Source organism: Apteryx rowi, unplaced genomic scaffold, assembly GCF_003343035.1.
Source record: "Apteryx rowi isolate R43461 unplaced genomic scaffold, aptRow1 scaffold_22, whole genome shotgun sequence".
Taxonomy (NCBI): Eukaryota; Metazoa; Chordata; class Aves; order Apterygiformes; family Apterygidae; genus Apteryx; species Apteryx rowi.
The window spans coordinates 4592534-4613620 of NW_020448530.1; the positions used below are offsets into that span (position 1 = coordinate 4592534).

The window sequence follows — 21087 nt, forward strand, 5'->3', positions numbered from 1 at the left end:
TGGTACCATCAGCCTTTTACTAAACTCAGCTATAGTTTTACCTTGATTGGAAGAAAGCTGAAAATTACGTATACATTTGGAGCAGTTCTCTTGCTTTTTAACCTTAGCTCATAAAGTAGCTAGTATTTTATATTTGAAATTATCAGTGAAAGATTGAAGAAAATTCTTATTCAGGAACTAGTCTTGTTTAATGATATGCTGAAGCAATAGAGAACTTCATACAGCGTAACAGGTTTGTGTATTTAACTTTTTTAATGCTTGTTCTTAACCTAAAGAGAAAGTAGTTTGTTATATTGAGGTTGTTTTTATATTTGTTTTGACTAAAAATTATCTTTAATAAAAAGCTGGAGTAGTTTTTGTCTAAGAAGATAATCATCAGTGAGTATTTCACAGCTCCATGTTCATTCCATTTTTTACTTTACAGTTGCAAAACATTTTAAAATTCTGTTGCTTTTTGAAGTTTGACGATTTCTGGCTATCTTATTGTTTCTTGAAGTTACTCAGGAAAAAATGCATAGCATTTGCTCTATAAAACAGGTTTGCTTTATTGTTCAGTGCATTTTCTATGCAACAGTAATGGAGAATTATGACAGCGCCTGTAATAAACATACCAGATAAAAACCTAGTTATGTGGCAAATTAAATATGGACCCATACTAAATGCACTGACCAGATAAAACAACCTCTGTGAAGAACTCATGAAGCGCTTAAAGCTTGTGTTTGGGATATTTTTGTAACCTTTTCAGCTATAAGTTATAAAATATTCGACATCACCAAACTGTTCCTTTAGGTTGCTGTGCTGATACAGCTATTTATCTGTGCAGAAACTAATTCTGGAAACAGTATATTTTGCTGAAGTAGCTTGTTTTAATGCAAAACTTTGGTGATGCCCACTCTTGCCTCACAGTACAGAATCATTCACTAAACCGGGTTAGTGGCATCACATTGCTTTTCATACTCCTGTCATCTTATGCTTTAAGTTTGCTTTGATGTATGTTGAGTATCGGAGGATTGAATCAATGATCTCTCTTGTGCTAGTTTGTAAATACACAAAATACACAAAATGCAGTAAATGAAAATGGCAGTAATGGGGTTTTAGAACTCTTTCCTTAGATTTTGCTATACTTCCCTTTGTGTAAGGTATAGTATTCCTTTCAAATGAATATGAACTCATTTTGAAATCAGTCCATTTTAATTCATCCGTTTCTGATTAAATGTCCTTAAAAATACTCATGTACTTTTTCAGTAATTATATTGGAATTTTATTACTCCTGAATTAATGCAAGTTTCTTCATCAAGTGAGAAATACTCTTTTTAGAAAGAAACGTGGAACACTGCTGGGGTCAAGCACACAGCTTGAAAACAGCTTAACAAACAGCTTAAATCTTGCAGTCTTCCTAATCTCTGAACTACACATAGCCATGATCATTATATAGTCTTAGGCAGAAGTTATTTGCAGGTTGACTGACTCTTCAGATATTTAGGGTTTCTTTTGTTAATAGCTTGACTTAATTGAATGATTCTAATGTTTATAAATGTATTAGAAGTTAGGTTATATTTCTAAAGCAGGAAGCAACTTAAGTAATCTTAAAAATTAATAGAATATAATCATTGGTTCAGTTCTCTGTTATGTTTAATGCATGATCAACTGTTACGTGAATTTGCTGCTCTGAGTGTCCCTAGCCATTACAGCAAGTCTGACTTTTCGACTATTTTTGATATTACAGTGGACTAAAGAGGATGGACATAGAACTGCCACCTCTGCTGTCCCTAACCTGTTTGTTCCATTGAACACTAATCCAAAGGAGGTCCAAGAAATGAGGAACAAGGTTTGTAATAGCAGTAAAATAATCTTTTTTGCCATCATTACATTAAGTTGCGTGCTTGTAACAAACTAATTTATTTTGCTATAATAAAATCTTTTGGGGTTCAAAAACACAGCTTCCCTGTTGTGCTTTATAACTAGATACCGAAGCAACTCCTAAACATTCTGAACTGCGCTTGGAAAAAAGCTGTATAACCATCCACCAGATGAAGACTTTCATTGTCTTATATTTTGTTACTGTAAGACCAGTTTCAAAGAATAGATTTTCAGTATTGCAGCCAAGTCATATTAACCTTAATTTTTTCTTTTTAAYTGTTGCCGGATAGCTCTGAAAAAACACCACAGGGTTTATGGTAGTAAATTTGTTCCCTGAAATCATATACTTTCACATTAGTGACTTGTTTTTCTGTTTGGTTTTACCACTTGCAGTTGTAGTATATTTTGTAGCAATTGTAACAGTCTACTGATCTCTCCATATTATATTATTGTATTAAAATATGCTGTGATTGTTGCAGGAATTTGGGGTCATTTGGGACTGAAAGTTATGGTTTTTTGTTTTTTGTGTTTTTTGTGTTTTTTTTTTTAATGGCCTAAGCCATTTCAGGTATTCCTATAGTCTTCAATTTTCAGATATTCCTAGCAACAGTCTTCCGACAGGAAAGCATTGAATATATAGGATTTGTATTTATTTATTTATTAATGCTAAATATATACCAGTATCTTGTTAATACTTGGCTTGTTCTTGATACTTTTGCTGCCTGTGACTGATGGCCTCATGGCAATGGAAGTTGGCATGGTGTCACGGGAAAGTGGGTGTGCAGGGCTCCTGGCAGGAAACTGGTTGGTGCTCAAAGAATTTGCATAAGGTTGATCAAGCTTCTGTTTTTCCTGTCTTGGCATTGTCAAATAGTAATCTCTCCAAATGAGAAGCCCAGTGAAATTGCCCAGCAGTTTCTTAGTGTTCAAAACCCAAAATACTGCTGTATTAAAAACTTGAATGAAATGGTCTAAAAGGAGAGAAATAAAACTTATCTTTGCAACTTTTCCTTCTCCTGATGATGGGAAGTGCAGTAAGCCAGAAGGAAATACAGATGATACAGGACTTTTATACTTTTTAACTTTCTGAAATATTAAGCATTAATAATACTGTGTGTTTTTATACTTGTGTGCGTGTATTTTTATATAAATTGTATGCTTTTTTAGTTTACAGTTGTAAGAGAGAGATCTTTTGGAATCTTTCATCTTTTTCTGAACAAGAAATAGAATGTTTTAGAAATACATTTTGATTCTCTTGTTATTTCTTTACCGTAACAGGATATCTAATTTAAATAGGTAATACCCACATTTAAATACTATATTTCTGTTCCCCTCTTCTGTATGGAAAGAACTAGAATGTATTTAGGATGCAACAAAAGGAGTGTTTTTGTGTTTTTGGATACTCTGAAGTGAGTGTCAGTTTATACATAGGTAAATACTCGTGTACCCTTTTAGAAATATGATCCTGGTTAGTTACAAAAATCGAATGTTAATCAGTGTTTTGCAAAAAATTCTGTAGGCAGTTTATAGTAAGATGTTACAGGCTGTTGTTAGACACCTGTAAAAGACTGGTCTGGTACAACAGACTTGCGTAACGATGACCTTTGTGATTCTCATCTCTCGCCACCTTTCCCACAAAGTGGATTTGTCTGCTACCTGCTCCATATAGTTTCACCACAAGCCAGTCCTAAGTAGCAAAGGACAGTAGGTGCTGTGGTGCTCAAATACTAAACTCTGAGAAATGTGGGGAAACAAATAGGAACTTGATCACACCTCTTCAGCTGGTGTTCATGACCACAGCTTTATTGATGTGAGTAGGGCCGTAATTATCTACACTAGTTGCAGCCTTTTGGCATGTTCACCCACCCTTTTCTCAAGTAAAAGCCTATGGTTGTCTCTGTTATTCACGTGAGCTTATTCTGCTACTTTCCTTTACAGATCCGGGAGCAAAACTTACAAGATATTAAAACTGCAGGCCCTCAATCACAGGTTCTTTCTGGGGTAGTTGTGGACAGGAGTCTTGTACAGGTGAGAGCACAAAATGCCTAAAAATATTAGCTTAAAGTTAATCTATCATATCCTCTACTTTCACCTAATATGTCACTATAAAATTATTCTTTAATTGGCAGAGAGTAACTGTGTATAAGGTAAGTGTTAGAGGTAACACCATTGTCTTTGCGAGAGCGCTCAGGATCAGAAACTTAAGAGGCTTCAGTCATGTAGTTCAAGCATGTCTGTGGGGGATGCTCCTTGTTTTTTTKGCTGAATGTAATGCATGAAATTCAAATGGCTTATTTATATGGGTTAGATTCTTGTTCAAAACTAGTCAGGCTTTGTGACAACTTGTGGGTGTTTTGTTTTGTTTTTTTCTTCCAAGTTTATGTATCTTGAAGTATTAAATACTGGGCACAGCAGTCTCATTTTTGGGGCAGTAGTGTTGTGTGTTGAATATATTATTGTGCTTCACAATACTTTATTTGAGGAGCAATTAAAATAAAAGAGCTATTATACATCAATAAAACTTAAAAGCAGTATATCTGGATATACTAAAGAGATTATCTATGAATCATAGCTCAAAATAAGAGTTAGAGCTATACAGTTATTCTGTTAAACACACCTGAATGACTTTAAAGCTCTATATATCTGAGTGCTTTAACTGCACCAGATAATATTTTCTGATATACTTTAAAGAGCTTGACTATTCTTACAATGACAATAGCATTTTTCATTTGGGTGTCATGTTGTGTGCATGTCAATTCACTGTCACTGCAATTTTGTCTACCAATTATTGTTTCTTTGCATGTTTTTTAGCAAGCATCATAATGCTCTTGGTTGATGTTTTAAAGCCCGGGCTCGGTTTGCTCTGTTTACTCAATTTACTGTTGCAGGATGCTCCCCTCTCAGACTGTACGGAAACTATTGAAGGGCTCGATCTCACAGAGCAGGCCTTTAGTCCCGCTAAATCTCTGTCTGTTAGAAAGGTACTGCCCTGTCATACTGCTCTAAATACTATTGTTCACCCTTCGTTTACCTCTTCCTTACCCTTGACCGCTTCCCTTTGTTAGCTATTGATTGGCTATAACAGAAAAAAATAGATGGATCTCCAAATTATGTATATGCAATTATACAAGCAGTAAGTTACCCTATAAAAATATCCTTTAAGGATTTTGATTTTATATATTTGTGTGTAAAAAAGCTGTCGAGGAAATATTTTTGATGTGAAGATGCCGATTAGGTTGTGCATGTAGTGGTATTTCTGCGCATGTTTTTAATTTTGAATTATTCTAATTTGAGATCCATTTTGAGCTAGCTTAATCTCAGCCTGATTACATCAGTGTAATTCCAAAGATATCCACATGTTCAGGATGTGTCATACTGACAAGCACTGCCAGCTTTTAATCCTACTTTGCTAGATGTCTTGTGTTCCCTTAAAACTTCCTCTAGCTAGAGTTGCTGAGTTGCTGAGCTCAGCAAGAGATGCTGACTAATGCCCCACACATCCAAAATACATTGGCTTTCAAACTGTTAATATAATTGTACTTTTGGCTTATGTATTATACTTTAAATACAGAGTAAATACAATAGGTATGCTTGTCTGGTTGGCGTGGGAGGGGGAGTGAAGTCCCTTGAGGCTGAGTAAAGAGGAACAGCTTCCATATTGGAAACAATCTGTCCTTGGTTGTCTGTGTTCCCAAGTTTGTTAGGAGTTTATTAGAGGTGACGTAACGTGCAAAAGCACAGGCTGTAGATACGCGTCAGGGTCTCTTTTCTGCTTCAGAATTTTTCTCTGGCAGTTTTTAAGATCTTCATCTAGGTCGTGCCTAAAATCTCATTATCAGAATAGCTTTCCCATCAAAAAGTAGAATAATTTGAATTACATTATAGTTGCAAATCTTGTGACTTTATAATATTTTCTGGGGTAATCAACCAGTTTGTATTATAGTCTTTATCATACTCAGAATTTGATAAAAGTATTTCAGATTATGATTTCTTATCCATATCTGAAAAGAAAAATCATAACATGCTCTTTCCAGATTTAAGATTTAAAAAAAAAAAAAAAAAAAAAAAAAGCAAATTCCTCAAAGCAGTGCCTGCCCTTCGTTCTAGTAGCTTCTTTGTTTAATAGTACCTTCCAAGCAAAAAGTGACTTTTATGGTAGGCATCCATCGGTTATGGTAACACAGGCAGTTTCCTTCACCAGTGATGTGCAAGGTAACTTTTAAGTATTCTTTTTGAATAATTGCATCATCCTTCTATGAAATTACTCAAATATTTTACAAGGATTTTTAAAGACAGCAACAAGCCAACAAAAAAGGTCAGTTGGCTACATGATTTTGCTAGTAATGCAATATTAGAGTTTAGATGTCTAAATGATGCATTCCCTCTTTGGTGTTGTGAAAGTGTTTTCCTCCTGAAATACTGTGTAAAATTAGATCATTCAGAATGTCAGCTAGAGTAGGAGTAGCCAATTTCATGATCATTATTATCTTAAATGTTGTGACCTGAATACTTAATGAAGAGTTTTTTGTTGCAAAAAACGCCAGAGAAGTTTTTCAGAAAGATTATGCTGAAAATCAGTCCCATATTTCTTATAGTTCTTGTTCCATAATCTTATGACACCCAAAYAAATCTCACAGTAAATGCAGCTTTAAGAAAGAAACCTATACATCAAGGTCTTACAAACATTTAGGTACCGGATAATTAGAAATTAGAATTTGAAAAATTATTAGGTGCTCATTTACATTTAATGAAATGTTCCATCTCTGATTGCAATAAGACTTAAAAGTATATTATGCTTAACACTGAAATCTGTATCAACTACTAACGCACACTATTTTAAGGTGAAAAAATTCCTACGTTGTGTACAGTATGCATGTAATGCTTTGAGTCTTGTCTGCCTACAGCTGCATCAGTAAATACTCCATTTTGCCTCGTCATTTGCTTTGTCAGTGCCCTGAGAAGTCCTGGCCACGTTGCAATACAAGCTCCTTGCGCGTCATATTTTATTAATGTGACAGACTTGGTTAACTAAGCTTCTGCTGCAGTCTTGGCTGAACAAGAGAGAACTTCGGTTATTCTTGCCACTGATATTCTGCAATCCAATAAAATTCACATGAATTTTAAACAGGAGAATTTTAAGTACAAGGGAACAGCCTATTTCTTGTCTTTTCTTTTAAAATGAAAATTCTGTGGCTTAACGAATAGCCTCTCTGTTCTGGCTCCAGAGGTGGCACTGCATTTTAATGGGGATTCCAAGTTGAAAAGTGCTTTAAGGATCTTGGGTTTTTTTGGATACATTACACTACATTAATGTCGCATGGTATTAAGAATGATTGTTAACTTTAAGGTTGGTCAGTTACTATGAATGTACTGTTTGATTAATGGAAAAATTGGCAGGTATAAGGTGCCAGTGTTGCTCATCCCTATCCCTGAGAATAAGATGAAGTACTTGCCTATTAAATGTTGGTCACCTTGTATTTCTCAGCTTTTCTTTGAAAGCAAAATATGGCAGAAAAGTTGCAAAATGACTTGATAGTCTAGAATTTTCATGTAAGATACGTGAAGTCCCAAGTTTAGTATGAACGTGTATCATTAGCCCTAACTGAGCTTCCCTTTGTTTCAGTCTTTCTGGGACAAACTTCTTGGGAGTGAAAATACATTCAGTTTATAGATGTAATTTATCCACTATTTCTTACTGTGGAGAAAACGCTGATGATATTCAGGTGTTTACGCAGGCAGTCAGACCTCTAATAGGCATCTGAATGATACCAGCATCGTCGTCATCCAGCTGAAATCCCTCGAATGTTAGCTTTCTGCATGTTAATCCGTGTCACGCTGTTTGCTGGAACAGAGTGCCAGGCTGGTCTGTGGGAATTATTCCCTCTCAACTGGCTCTCTAATACCGAAAGCAACTCCAGACCAATTCTCCTCTTCAATTTTCCCTTCAGCGCTCTTAGGAATCCCCAAACTGCATGGCCAGTTTGATTAGCTCTACAACATCTGTATATTTCAGTTTCCAGCTTAGTGATCTAAAATATGTCCTGTCCTTTGAGTCCTTTATATTCCCTTTCCTTCTGTCCCATATCACTCTCTGTTTTCGGTTGTATATTTTTATTAAAATTCTGTGAAGGCTGCTCTGTGGCCTGTTCTGTTAAGTAACACATCTCTCTCTTTGGTTTCATATAAGTTAGAATAATCACGTTGCAGAATTTATTAAATTAATTAAAACTTTTATTTGTTTTCCCTCAGAATTTGTCCCTCCACCATCATAATTTTTCACTGATGGTCTTTGAACTGCTTCCATATTACTGATGCTGACCAAAACTGGCTGTGTTATTCTGGAAGCAGCTTTAGCAGATCAGAAGTTTGCCTTTCTTGACTGTCATGTAATTCTTCTGCTTTTACAGTCCGAAAACACAAGCGTGTTTATTTGTCATATATAATCTGCTTTCTGTTGTTGCCTGTGATCTTTCTCAACATTATTTCTCTTGAGTCAAAGATATTCAGCTGGTATAAAGTCTGTTTAAAATTCTGCGCATCATTACGTTCATATATATATAAAAAAAWTTTTTTCCCTGGTTGATGAATCTTGATTTCATATTCAACTTTTCAGGTTCTTTTGTGTTATTTTCCTGTCTTTGGCATTGAATTTCTTAAGTAAGTGATAAACTTGAAGTGCTGCTTTTACTTCCCAGTAGTTACCGAAGGTGTTCTCTTAAGAAAAAGCACTCCTAATGCCAATGTACTAGTCATCTTGCTGCAAACGGCATGCCTTGCTGTTTGTTGCTACCGCTTAATAGGCATTCAGTAAAACTTGGTTTCACGTGAAAGTTGTTCTACCCAGTCATTTTGGATTTAGCTTGCAGACAAGTTTCTAAGACTCCTGAACGTTTCAGGGACACCAACATGCGTTGTTCTTCTCTGTTGATTTTTATAATTCTGGAATACTTTGTCTATATATTTGCCTATATACTTAGTAAATCCCTGTTACTTATGGCCGGTGTTTCAGTTAAAAACTACCTRTTTAATTTGGAGGGGAGGCAGAAACAGAGAGACATCTAAAATTGCAATGGGTGCCAATTTCTGCCATCATTAAAAGCTGGGGCCTGTAGTTTTGGGAGGGAGGGTGTTACATTTGTTTACAAAAACAAATATAATTGGTATAAAGGCGCGTGTTTTTTAGCTTCTTTTAACGTATGATTCTGTAAGAAAAGCTGTAACTATCAAATTTGAAGTTTTCTAGTATTAGGACAGCTGGTGCTTAGTGGAAATAGTTGAGAACAGGCTTTTGATGTGTACTGACAGTCTGCATCTCAGATGAGAGTTCCTCTTATTTTAGGGAGAAGCAGAGACAGTTTATAATGTTTTCTAAATGTTTCTCTTCAGGATCTTACAGCGGAGAGTTGTGGTAGTGCTGCTTGTTCTCCTGTACTTCTGGCTGACGCTAGCTTCCTGAATAGAAGCACGGATTCTAACAGCCAGCTGTTTTTATCTCTCTGGATTTCTCCATACCAATGCAGATTTCTGGGGAGATCTTGTGAGACTTTAAGAGATATCTAACTGCTCTTTGCCTCATTCCACCTAGACATTCTCGTCTGGCACCTTTTTGGTGCTGACGGTTTGCCCTAAGCAGCTCTTCGCATCCGAAACAACACTTGGTCTTGTTTCGTTTTCAGTTCTGTAGTGAAGATCTCTTGCTTGTCCATCAAGCGTGGACAGGGAGTGCAGTGCTTGGCTGTTCATTCAGGTTCTGTTGATTCTTAAACTCTTCACATTTTTATGCTTTCTTTAAAATATTGATACAAATGTGAAAATGATTTAGGCCAAACAATATCCCATACTACTATGGTAATGAAATCCAGTGACCCTCTTTTTGACAATGAAGACGATTCAGGAGTCTCAGGGATAAGGCACAGATCACACACACCAGGCATTTTCAAACTCAGATCAGTGGTGTCCTGAATATCAGATGAGAAGACAAATTCTTAGACGAGTCACCTGAAAGACGTGACAGCTATTCAGTCAACTAATCTTTTGTATCTGAGATGATGTGAAGCCAGTGGCTTTAGCCTTCACTATACACTTAAAGAAGAAAAACTAAAACCATTTACCATTAGAAAGAGAATCTCTGATGCAGCTGTTTTTGTCCCTCAGGACTTTCTGTATTTAGAATTGCTAATACTTTATTTGTTTAAATTTTTATCCAGCTTGTATGACAAATGTTATAGAAATAAACATGCTAACTTGTAATAAGATTATGTTAACCTTTATTACTTAAAAATAGCTTATAGTAAACAGTTAATCTGGTGTACACAGAATACGCACAAGGTGGCTTTTACTATAATATCTGTTAGATATTATATAAAAGCTACCAGAAATGGCTTTTCCCTTATTCAAATTGTATTTGAACCTATAAGCATTGGCTGCCAGTCCTGTTAATTTCTACAGGAATCCTGCGCACACACTGCTGTGCAACTGGGCCTAGTATCCTGTTTCTCCTGCGGGAAGTAAAGAAACTTGATACTTCTGTGACTTCAGATACAACTGAGCTAAACTGTTTGGCTGCTGTTTGATTTGCTGCTTAATGGTGGATATTGCCTAGTGAAAACACTGATGTCTCTGTGAGAATAATTGATGAGACCTGCTTTCTCCTTAATATTAACCTGTTGTAAACTACTTTTTTTAATTCTGAAATAGAGAATTTTATTCTTTAAACCTAAAAGAAAATAAATATAGCATTTTTCAAATGATCTTTTGTTTTGTTTTTGGCTGCTTTGTAACTTCTGTACTTTCCAGGGTTCTGCAAGTTACTGCTGGATTGCAGATGTATCTTAATTGTTTTTTGTCAGGGAGAACTGGTGACTGCGTCAAAGGCCATAATTGAGAAGGAGTATCAACCACGAGTCATAGTGAGCACAACAGGACCAAATCCCTTCAATAAACTCACTGATCGAGAACTGGAAGAGTATCGCAAAGAAGTAGAAAGAAAGCAGAAGGGGCCAGAAGGTGGGCCAGAAGGTTAGTTTGCCTGTGCGTTCTTTTCTGCAACTGGATATAATAACAGCAACCTTTATTACTAATTTGGCTTGTGGGTTACCTGCTGAGGTCATGAAAAAGTTATTCAGCTTCTGTGTTTCAATTTTTTCCAGTGTAAATTATGAACTTAGAAAGCATATTGATCACAGGAAGTGCAATTTGAGTGTTATGAGGTATTCTGTAAAATGTGTAGATTTTATTTGAAGAATTTTCTTAGTAGCCAAAAGGGGGTGTTTAATATGGCCAGTTATTGCTGCTGCTAAGTTCTAGAAATCTTGAAACTTTACTCATTGAAATTTTCAGGTACTGTAAAGTACTGCAGGTTGTTCTGCTTTGTTTCCCTTCGCACTGGAGATAGGATACAGTGAGAGAATGATGTTGCTTTTTTGCAGCAAAACTGCAGTTTCTAACTTGCTGAAATTTGTAGACCTGAGAAATCTGAATTGGGAAGATGCAGAACAAAACTTGATTGCTGCTTGGAGGTGGCACACCTTGAGGACTCCCCAGCGACACAGATGATAAAATTCTGAATCATGCTGTAAAAAGAAATCATTGCTGCATCTGAAGTAGTTACCCTGTTTTACTTATTTTTAAGCTTTATGGGATTCTACTTATGACATTTCCACTAATCTGTTATGGTTTGAATCTGAATGATGCAGGAACTGTTGTGCAGTGTGTGCTCCCTGCTTCAGCTTTTGGATGCCACAGTGTAGGAGTCATTGTAGATCATGTATTTTCAGTTACACGAGTATTGGACCGTTTGGGGGACTGGGATGCTGTGCTGTTGTGCCTGTATAACTGCATACCTTTATTCTCTCAGTAACATTGCTACGTCCTTCTTAGATAAGATTTCAAAAAATGGAGAGACTGTGTTACTGAGACAGACACCAGCTGGGGAACAGAGTACTTTGCTTAGAAATCAGAACATCAGTGAGCAAAATACTTCAGATAAAAAATCTCTGGATTTGAAAGGCAGATCAAAAACCTTTCAAGGAGCAGATATGAAGACTGTACAGGATCGTGAAGTATCATCACTGTCTAAATCTTTAGATAACGCTCAGTTTGCTGCTGCATGGGTTTCTTGTCAGACCACGCAGCAAGTCATCACACATCTTAACCAAGAAGAGCCAGATGTGCAGAAGTCATCTCATAAGGAATTTCATACTGCAGTGATCAAAGCATTAAGGTCTAATCCTGACCTTTTGGCTGAGGCCTCAGGTATTATGAATATGGTATAGTTGTGCTTGCAATCTAAGGAACAAAATCTTTATCTACCCCATTTGGAGATTCTGTCAGTTGACTCCGTTATCTATGGGACTGATTTCACTTTTTAATTGTTCAGGTGAACTGTATGGAACAATGTTTTAGTATTGTTCCTGATACAAAGTGTACTCTGTTAATGTTTTCTTTTGGCTATAGGGCTGTTAAAACCTGGAAGCAAGGGGGATCCTCCTTACTAATAATAAATGTGCAAACCACTGCAAAATCTGTTTTGAATCATTTAATTATTGCATGTTTTTCTGATTATCTATGCAGTCTTTCGTTCTTTTCTTTTGGTATGTGATTTTGTTTCCTCTGAGATTCAGCAAACAATTCAAAGCAAGCAAAAGAACATTGTTTTGTGCAAGTCTGATAGCATTTTTGACGATATATTTGCTTATATATTCCTTATTTTTTTTCTAACAGGTCCTCAAACAGTCTGCCATACTAGTTCATAAACAATTATGTTTTGGGCCCTTACATGGGGGGGGGGGGTTGGGCAAAAGACACAAAAACAAAGCCAGACTTGACCAGTTTTGTTAATATCAAATTAACACTTATTTTTCTTTTGCTTGTTTTAGCATTATTGAATATCCTAGCAGAATTTTGATTCAGAAAAATGTATTCATGGGGCGGGGGGGTGAGAATGACACTTGTCTTACCACATGCTGAAACTTTTTTCTTTTTTTTTTAACTCCTGTTGTTCTCCACCTGCAGAACCTTCAGAAGATGGCAGACAACAGAAAGAGAGAAGTCCCCCTGATCCCACTTCAGCTCGCACTCCTCCCAGTACACCGATTAAAGTAGAGGAAGGTATGTTATTTTCATTTGGGGGCCAGGGGAAACCAGTAACTGCATCATTAGCGACTGACGCATGAAAATATAAGAACTAGTATCTAATAAAGGTAAATTTTTTTTCTTGTGTTTTACTTCTATAAACTCTATGTGTAATAGGAGTTATGTTTACAATAATAAAGAAGTGTGCATTAACATAAAGACAAGTTATCACCACTTCCCGATTGCCTTGTCATGTCTTGGTCTTTCTCAGCTGAATACCCCTTTGTGCATTTTCTGCAAGAGAGAATTGCTCTTATGAAATGAAATAACGTCTGATGATGAACCAGACATGAATTAGATGGTTTTGTAAATCTCCTTTGCTGACTGCACATTTCTTAAGCATTATTGTACTTGGATTACACCTCAGTAAATATTTTTCCAACTCAATTTGAATCTTAGTTTTATTAGTCACTAACCTTATGTAGTAATTCTAACTAAAATGAGAGCAGGGCTGGGAAAGTCTGCAATTGCCTCAAAACAACAACAACAAAGATAAGTTTTGAACAGGTGTAATCTAATTTTTGTCTTGTTTCCTTTACCTTGTACATTGGATATATCACTTGTCTGTTAAAGTCTTCCATTCACTACTTCATCTCATTCTGTCTTCTATAAGAATGGTTGCAACCATTCTTCTGATTTAACACAATGGCTGTGATGAATGCATAGATTCTCTACTTGTGCTTTTTTCTTCTTGTGGCTGCGTTACAAACAGGAGATGGATATGCTAAAGAGTACCTGTTACCATAGTAAGTATCATTCCATACTCTGACCTGCTTACGTGCTTTGCTTCGCTCTTGCATTTTTGTTTACTAAGTTTTTTTGTTGTTTTTTTGTTTTGCATTTAAAGCAGGCTCTTTTCAGTTGAGACACTGATTTCTTTAGTTGTTGATTTCCTGAAATTCTAGTTAGTCATAGAGATTTACATTAAAATGCACTCTCCTTTTACGAGAGACTGTCAAAGTGACATTGTGCGTCTCCATATTTGTGTCTCTGACTCCTCATAGTTTAAAAAGGAATAGTCTGGATTTGTCTTGCAGACATAGCTAAAACAGTTTTGGGAGTTACTGCCGCAACAGTTTGCTGCTGCCTGCACAACTTAGACCTGGTAATGAAACGTTACAGAGTTCCTAATCTATTTCAGTGCAGAAGTGTTACCCCGGTGTGTTAAACTAATCCAGCTGACTTCTGCGCCGAAGTGGGGATGGAACTACTCATGTTATATGTTTTTATATATATATATATATATATATAAACATATATGTCAGCTGCAGGGGAATTCAAATTTCAACTGAGGAATAACAGTAAGTAGTTGGTGGCAGGAACTTCTACAGCTGCTTCAGCTAGATCTGCAGGGCTACATCAGATTATACTCTTAAGTAATCTGTTTGGCTCCCTCCATTTTTATGTCCTGTTCTATCCGAAAGTCAGTGTTTTGTATTTGTCTTAGATATGAAAGTCAAAACTACGTCCTAGACAACTGTGACATTACTAATAARTTTCTAAATTCTCTTAAATTGAAAATTCAGATAATTGTGTTCTCCGAGCTCTTCTAGTTGTGTAAGTTTTTCAGGACAAACATATGAAGTTTATTTTATACGCTAGAGTAACTGGGAGTTAATGGCACGACAGCTTTTACTGGCAGGAATTCTGTTGAATGATGGTGTTCTCTGTATAGAGTCACCTCTCAAGTTTTTGCTATTYTAGTGTAGCTGAAATCAGGAAAGTGTTTTGTGTTAACTCAGTTATAGCATAGCTTGTATGCGTGCGTCTACATTTGTTTGTGTTGGGAAAAAAAAATACTTTATTTTCATAAATAATGTGAATTGTAAATACAAGCATCACTGATATTTTCAAAACTCTCTTATGCCACAGTGGATGTATATAAAGGGAAAGCGTGGATGTAGACATACTTATTGTACCAAAACCTTTTGAAACTTTGAGGTATTGTTGAGTTCTTACATTGTACATAGGTTGTGCAGCAAGATATATTTTGAAACCTTCCTGGCTAGGTTACTGGAATCCCTCAAGCAAAATAGTAAGCCTCTCACATATTGAATGTTTTCTTTATCTAATGTGGAGTTTGTAGAGCTTCCCAATTCGGGTGCAGTGTTATCTGTAGTGAGCTAAGTAAGCTGTTTGTTTCACTCCAGGTTAGTTTTAATCTGTTTCGTAAAGGTGATGGTTATTCTACAAACTGGAAAGGATAGCGGTTCTAGATAAATGAGTTAATAAAATACTTTATGTAATTCTTAGGCCAGCTGGCAAATGCTATTTAAATTCCAGTAGCTTCCTATTCTTTAATTTTAAGAATTTTCAATTCCCCCATTTTAACCTTTGTTTAAAAGAAGCGGAAAAAAAAATCAAAACTGATAAACAAATATGGTGCCTGTTCTTAAACATCACACCAGTTAATGCTTTCAGTTAATTCCTGAAGAAGCGAAACTTAAAAAAGCAGTAGTGAAGAATTGTAGGAGATGCTTCTTACAAATCACGTACGTGCATCTGTGTGTGTTACTACATACACGGGTTAAACTAGAGCTTCAGGAGACAGCTTGTAGCGTACGTAATTGCATTCTCTTTTACTCTGTTTTAAATTCTGTCTGCATTTTAACTTTTAAACTTCTAACTTGTGCATTCTGAGTGTTTGGCGCTGAATACTAGCGTGTTTGCTTATTTAACATACTAGAAGTTCATAGTGCTCCAAGCAAAATATGTTAGTTTCCTAGCAGATATTCACCGAACAGTCCTGTAAGATATATTAGAAGTTTATTAATCCCATCTGGCAGAAACTAAAAGGACGCTAAATGTCTTTTCCATAGGAAAAATGGGAATGTATCAAGCATTTTCTGTAAATTCTTGTGAAACCTTCAGTGTTCTTGAAGTTGACATAAATGCTGCCCAACTCRCTCTAACAAGTTTTTAGCTTTAAAAAGAAAAAGATGTTGCCTCTCTTCTGTGCCTTACAAATGAGTATGGCCTGGATTTTGTTCTAGATTCCGCCTTCTGTAACAGCAACAGAAATGTATTTGACACAGCTAACAGGGTATTTCTAACTTCAGTGCAGTGATGAAAAACAAGGAATTTTTTAAAAGTGCTTGTTAACTACATACGAACCCAGAAAAGCTTTAAACAGAACATCTCTAAAGTTTAGGGGTGAATGGGAAAAGTGTTACAATTCAGAGAGTAGTGGTAAAGTTCACCTCTGGACAAAAAGCCATCGCAAGATTTCTTTGCCTTAGTGACCCTCCTTATACAGGGGTAAGTGTTGGTGTTAGACATTGCATATGTTTTTAAAAAAACAAACAAAAGATAAAACCCAAAACTTACTGAATAACCTGCTGAGCTCATTTAATTTGATAAACTACATGTATGGATTCTTCTAAGTAAAATCTTATATTCTCGTGTATCTTGCAAAATGAAGTGAAGCCTTTGTGATAGGAAATCATATTCTGAAGCTACCTCTGTTAGATCTCATGGAGGAACGAAATGAATCCAAATATTGCAATTAAAATCGGCAGGCCAACAGCCTGGAAATTAATGGATTTCCGTATCTCAGATCACTACAAACCAGCAATCAGTTTTACCCACCAAGTTAGGAAAAATGCTGAATTTATTGCCATTCTCTTCAATGCTAACAAAAACTAAGTTTAATTCCTTTTTACTGTACTAAAACCTCATGTTATTTGCAAATGTTACAGCTAAAACATGAGAAAAGTCTAAATAGTGATTTTATTCCTGGTTTACACCCACACGATCAAATTCAGCCATATCTGTTCTGTGGTAAGAAGCTTAAAAACAAACAAAATTCTGGAATATCCTGTTTATATCTCTGTGCCCAAAGYGAGAGGAGAACAGACCTATTCCAAAGGCTTTATGCAAAGTAAATATATTAGTTTTTTTTATACAGAGCACTCACCATCAACTTGCTTCGCTTGCTTTGTTCCAGGGACACATACATAAACTAACTGTGYCATTATCTATCCATCCATTAGAGACACAGCAGGACCAGACCTACAAAGATGACAGTGATGCTGCAACTTTCAAGCAAACCCTCCCAGATCTCACCCCTGATGAGCCTTCAGAAGCACTCGGCTTCCCTCCCGTGGGAAAGGAGGAAGGGAGATGTGATGAGGATCTGCCCAAAAGCCAAACTGAATCACCTGCAGTGGGAAATAAAGAACCCCAGTCCCAACCCACTGAAGAGCCGGTAACGCCAACAGCTGAGGAAGGGACAGCAGCTGATGCAGGTAGTGATGAATCTCCGGGAAAGTCCCCATCGAAAAAGAAAAAGAAGTTTCGCACTCCTTCCTTCCTGAAGAAGAGCAAAAAGAAGAGTGACTCCTAAAGGCTAAACACACTGCAGAAACACTGTCATATTTTAAAATTCATTAACCACTAGAATGTACCAGATTGTACTGAGTGTTTTGTCTTATTATGTAAATGAATGCAACAAGTAATCCAACCAGCCCCTCAAGTTATGGCTTGATTGTTTAAGATTATAACCAGAAATCAATGTGCAAAAAGGTGCTAATCCTGTGTTTTCAGCAGCTACCACTGATCTGATCCCCACTTTGTAAACAATTGTAAACAAATGACTTCCATGTAGAATGCATTGGATCACTATCTTTAATTAAAAACCCACACTGCTTTAGGTAAGAATAAAAATATTTTTCACAGTTAAAAATACAACACAAACTGCTTACCACAAGAAGTGTTCTTTTTCAGTGTTCTGTCAGTCACTATTGAATATTGAATTTCTGAGAGGATGCTTTTGCAGTGGTGTTTGCAGGGAGTGTATTCTTGACCTGAGATGTAAGCTTCTGCAAACTTGTGCTTACAGATCATGTTATAGTAAAGCTTTGAGACTATCCACGCTTTACCTTCCTCTCTCTCCCCCCTTTCTATTGTAACAAAATGAAAATGTTTTTTCACTTTGTTTTATTTTATGTTATAGCTGGCACTTGAAATTAACTTTGTCTGGGAGGACTGATAGCGATGGTGTGTTCTGCTCATCTCATGCATTGAAAGAGCCTGTGGTTTTTGTTTTTTTTTTTTCCTAGTAAACGCAGTTTAAGGGAAATCTGTCTTACAACCTTGCCTCCCTGAAAATCCGTCACAGGTTAATTTGGCTGTTAGAAAAGGTTAAAAAGTAACTGTATTAAAGTATTTCAGAAGCTTTTCAGTTGGTGAGGTAAAGCATGGGCAGTTGCCTTAGGGCCTTAGCACGCGTTTCACCCTTTTCTTAAGATCCCTTGGGTACATATACAAACCTTTTGCATATAAACCCTTTTTGCAGCCTTTTGTGTTTATTCCTTCCTATGATAAAAGTTTAAATGTATTACACTGAATATTTAACACTTTTTTTAAATGTTTTCATTTACAAAAACTGGTATTTCTTGATTTTGTTGCTAGCAGTGAAGTACTAAAATCCCAACTAAACTTTAAGATGTATTTCCAGAGTTTGCTATAAGTGTGTGTTTAACATGTAGCATGGTAAAGAAAATCGCTTTCACCACTGAATTGGCCATTTTCCAGTTATTGCCATGCTTTTGTCTATCACTAATCATTAAAGTAGTTTCAAGATCAGATAGGTAAAGCCTGCAAGAATTCTCCAGAAACCATAAATAACTCATCCCAGTCAAAGGTGGAGAAAGTTCTTTACCGTTTCAGATTTCAAGTATCACGCATTTCTGGTTGTAACAGCAGAAAACATTAAAAACTCCTGTATGGGAGAGGGAAACACTTTTGGCTCACAATAAGTGTCTCTAACAAGACAGAATATGGATGTAACCTTTTAGGACAATATTAAACATTGCAATTGGTAAAACAGCAGAAAACTAATGCCTTACACTTCATGCAGTGGAAAGCATCGACTAACAGAAGGGTTCAGCAGTTGGATGGATTAGGAAGGCCTACATTAGGCCTCAGACGTATTGATACCTTGGACTGGTTTCTGACAGTGAAGGGGAAAGAGCTGAAAGGACAGTTAGAGCTGTAGGGCTTCAAATGAGAAAAGAGGTTTCGAGGTAGTAATTAATTAATACCATGAGAACTTCACCTGTTTTGGAATGGGTAGAGGTAGGTGGAACTAGAAGCAGCAGTTAAACCACTGTGTAAGAGAGACCCCTAAACAGTAATGTTTAGTAAGGACTGCATGGCACTAATGGCTTTGAGCTTGTATTTTAACCTTGTATGTCCTCTGTACACTAGGAAGCATACAATACTTATTTTGCTAAATTGTGTTTTATTGCCAGGGTCGTAATTAAATTACTAATTGCTATATGTTTCAGTTCATTAATGGAATCCTTCCATTTATCTTGACCACATATGCAATGATTTTTAATTTCTAATTTTGTAGTTTGTTCTTTCATATTGTAATACAAAGAATTAAAAATGTAGTTATGTATGGTATGGTTACACACTTTGGGCAAAATCAAGTCCTGTATTTTTCTTTCTTTCTTGTATCATTAAGTTCTACTCACAAATAAAACTCTTTAAAAAAGGTCTTTTTCCCCTCTGCTTTCAAAACTCATGTACAGTTTTATTCTACAGGTGTAGCCCTGAACTTTGACTTAGCTCCATTTGCTTTTAATGAATGATCAATTAATGTATGGATTGATTAATGATTAATTCTGTGTAGTCTTGCTAAGTAAGTAAAATCAATTGGTCGTTGTTGGGCTTTCTTCCTAGAGCATCCCCCCAAGCAACAGGCAGAACCCAGCCATTGAAAAGCAGGAGCATTTAGCTTTAGCTGAAGGAGTGAACAGTCACCACACACTGAGATCCTTCCCTTGTCCCAGCTTGCTACTGCTGCCTGTGATTTAGCACCATGTTGCTCTTGTTGGTTGGCTCCTGCGCAGAGGCTTTTGGCACCTCATGTTGAGTTAGCCAAATCGTGAGCATCCTTTTAGATCGATATATTATCTTAACTGCAGTTAACTGACTAGGCCACCGTACACAGGAACAGTTTATTTGTAATGCAAAAAAAAATAGTGCTTGGGCATCAAGAAAATACTATACAGTATTAGGAATGTAAAACATCTCTCAAAGTTTATTTGTATATTAAAAACAGTCAGGGTCAGGAAGCCTGTAGTATGTTTCTTTTGTTTTTGATTGTCATGTTTTAAGGCAATTGATTAAAACTTTTACCTGCTCCACTTACAGTTTGTGCAAACCTCATAACCATTGTACAGAAACTTCCCTTCACTCTTAGAGAGTTCCGGTGGATTTGTTCTCTGCTAGTTAAAACAGACAAAACAGCGCTCCGCACACAGGCTTGGGGCAGTGTTTTGCTCTGGTTCTTGATAATGACAGACTGAGACAAGCAAAGACAAGTACTGTGTACACCACAGTTTGGCTGTAAGTAGCAGCTGAAGCCCTTGCGGCGGATAGTGTATTGTAACTGGGGCATGTTGTGCAGCACAGTGTTGCTGCAATGCCAGTCGCAGCTTGCCCAGCCTTGTGTGATGATCTTAATGCTTTACTCAACTGCAGCACTTTTTTTTTCCCCCCCTATTTCCTAAACTAGCCAAGCCAACTGGGAGGCTGTGGTAAACCGAACTGCTTGTGGAGAGCTGTAAGAAATCCGAACATCGTGTTGACGCTGCAAGTGGCCATTGACTGTGGCCTTCCAGAAGATCACAAGCCTCATTCCAACGTGATTAGCAGAGTCAAGGGGCAAGCATCAAGTCCTGTAGAGGTCACTGGAAACTGGGAACCGTTCTGTAATTACTTCCCATCCCTTTACTCCTCCTTTGGCTGCTGTTTTACAGAACCAAGTAAAAGGAAGGGGATCAGGAAGAAAGCGCTGCAGATGGTGAAGCAAATCTCTGCCCCTGCCAGCCAATAAACTGAAAAGGAAACAAGTTTTAGTTATATAATACTCTAGTCCTTGCATGCATTTAGACAGGCATTCAAAGCTATCACTTTCACCAACTTACTGGTAACAAATAAGAATAGAGGTGTCAGTACACATGAAACTGCTGAATCTTCTTCACCTGTAATTCCTTGCTTGCATGCAAGTCATAAATAGGCAGTGGTTAATAGTCTTGCAGATAACAATTTGCTTCCAAGGAAACAGCATGTTAAAAATGG

The 21087-nt window shown here is 36.7% G+C and overlaps 2 protein-coding genes across 8 annotated transcripts in view; one reads left to right on the forward strand and one right to left on the reverse strand.

Moving 5' to 3' along the window:
- Nucleotides 1-19496, forward strand: part of ADD1 (adducin 1) — a 69474-nt gene extending 49978 nt beyond the window's left edge. The window contains 8 exon segments of the mRNA XM_026064651.1: nt 1727-1828; nt 3799-3888; nt 4749-4841; nt 10710-10878; nt 11740-12114; nt 12874-12969; nt 16986-17272; nt 17275-19496. Of these exon segments, the coding sequence (XP_025920436.1) occupies nt 1727-1828; nt 3799-3888; nt 4749-4841; nt 10710-10878; nt 11740-12114; nt 12874-12969; nt 16986-17272; nt 17275-17331 (1269 nt within the window). The 3' untranslated portion in view covers nt 17332-19496.
- The window catches only part of MFSD10 (major facilitator superfamily domain containing 10), a 32857-nt gene continuing 29806 nt past the window's right edge, over nt 18037-21087 (reverse strand). For 4 of the 7 annotated variants that reach the window (XM_026064659.1, XM_026064661.1, XM_026064657.1 and 1 more), the window contains one exon: nt 20737-20843. In XM_026064659.1, coding sequence (XP_025920444.1) covers nt 20737-20843 — 107 coding nt within the window. Of the gene's footprint in view, nt 20844-21087 lie in introns of all 7 variants that reach the window. The other 3 variants (XM_026064656.1, XM_026064664.1, XM_026064663.1) reach the window with 1 other exon arrangement.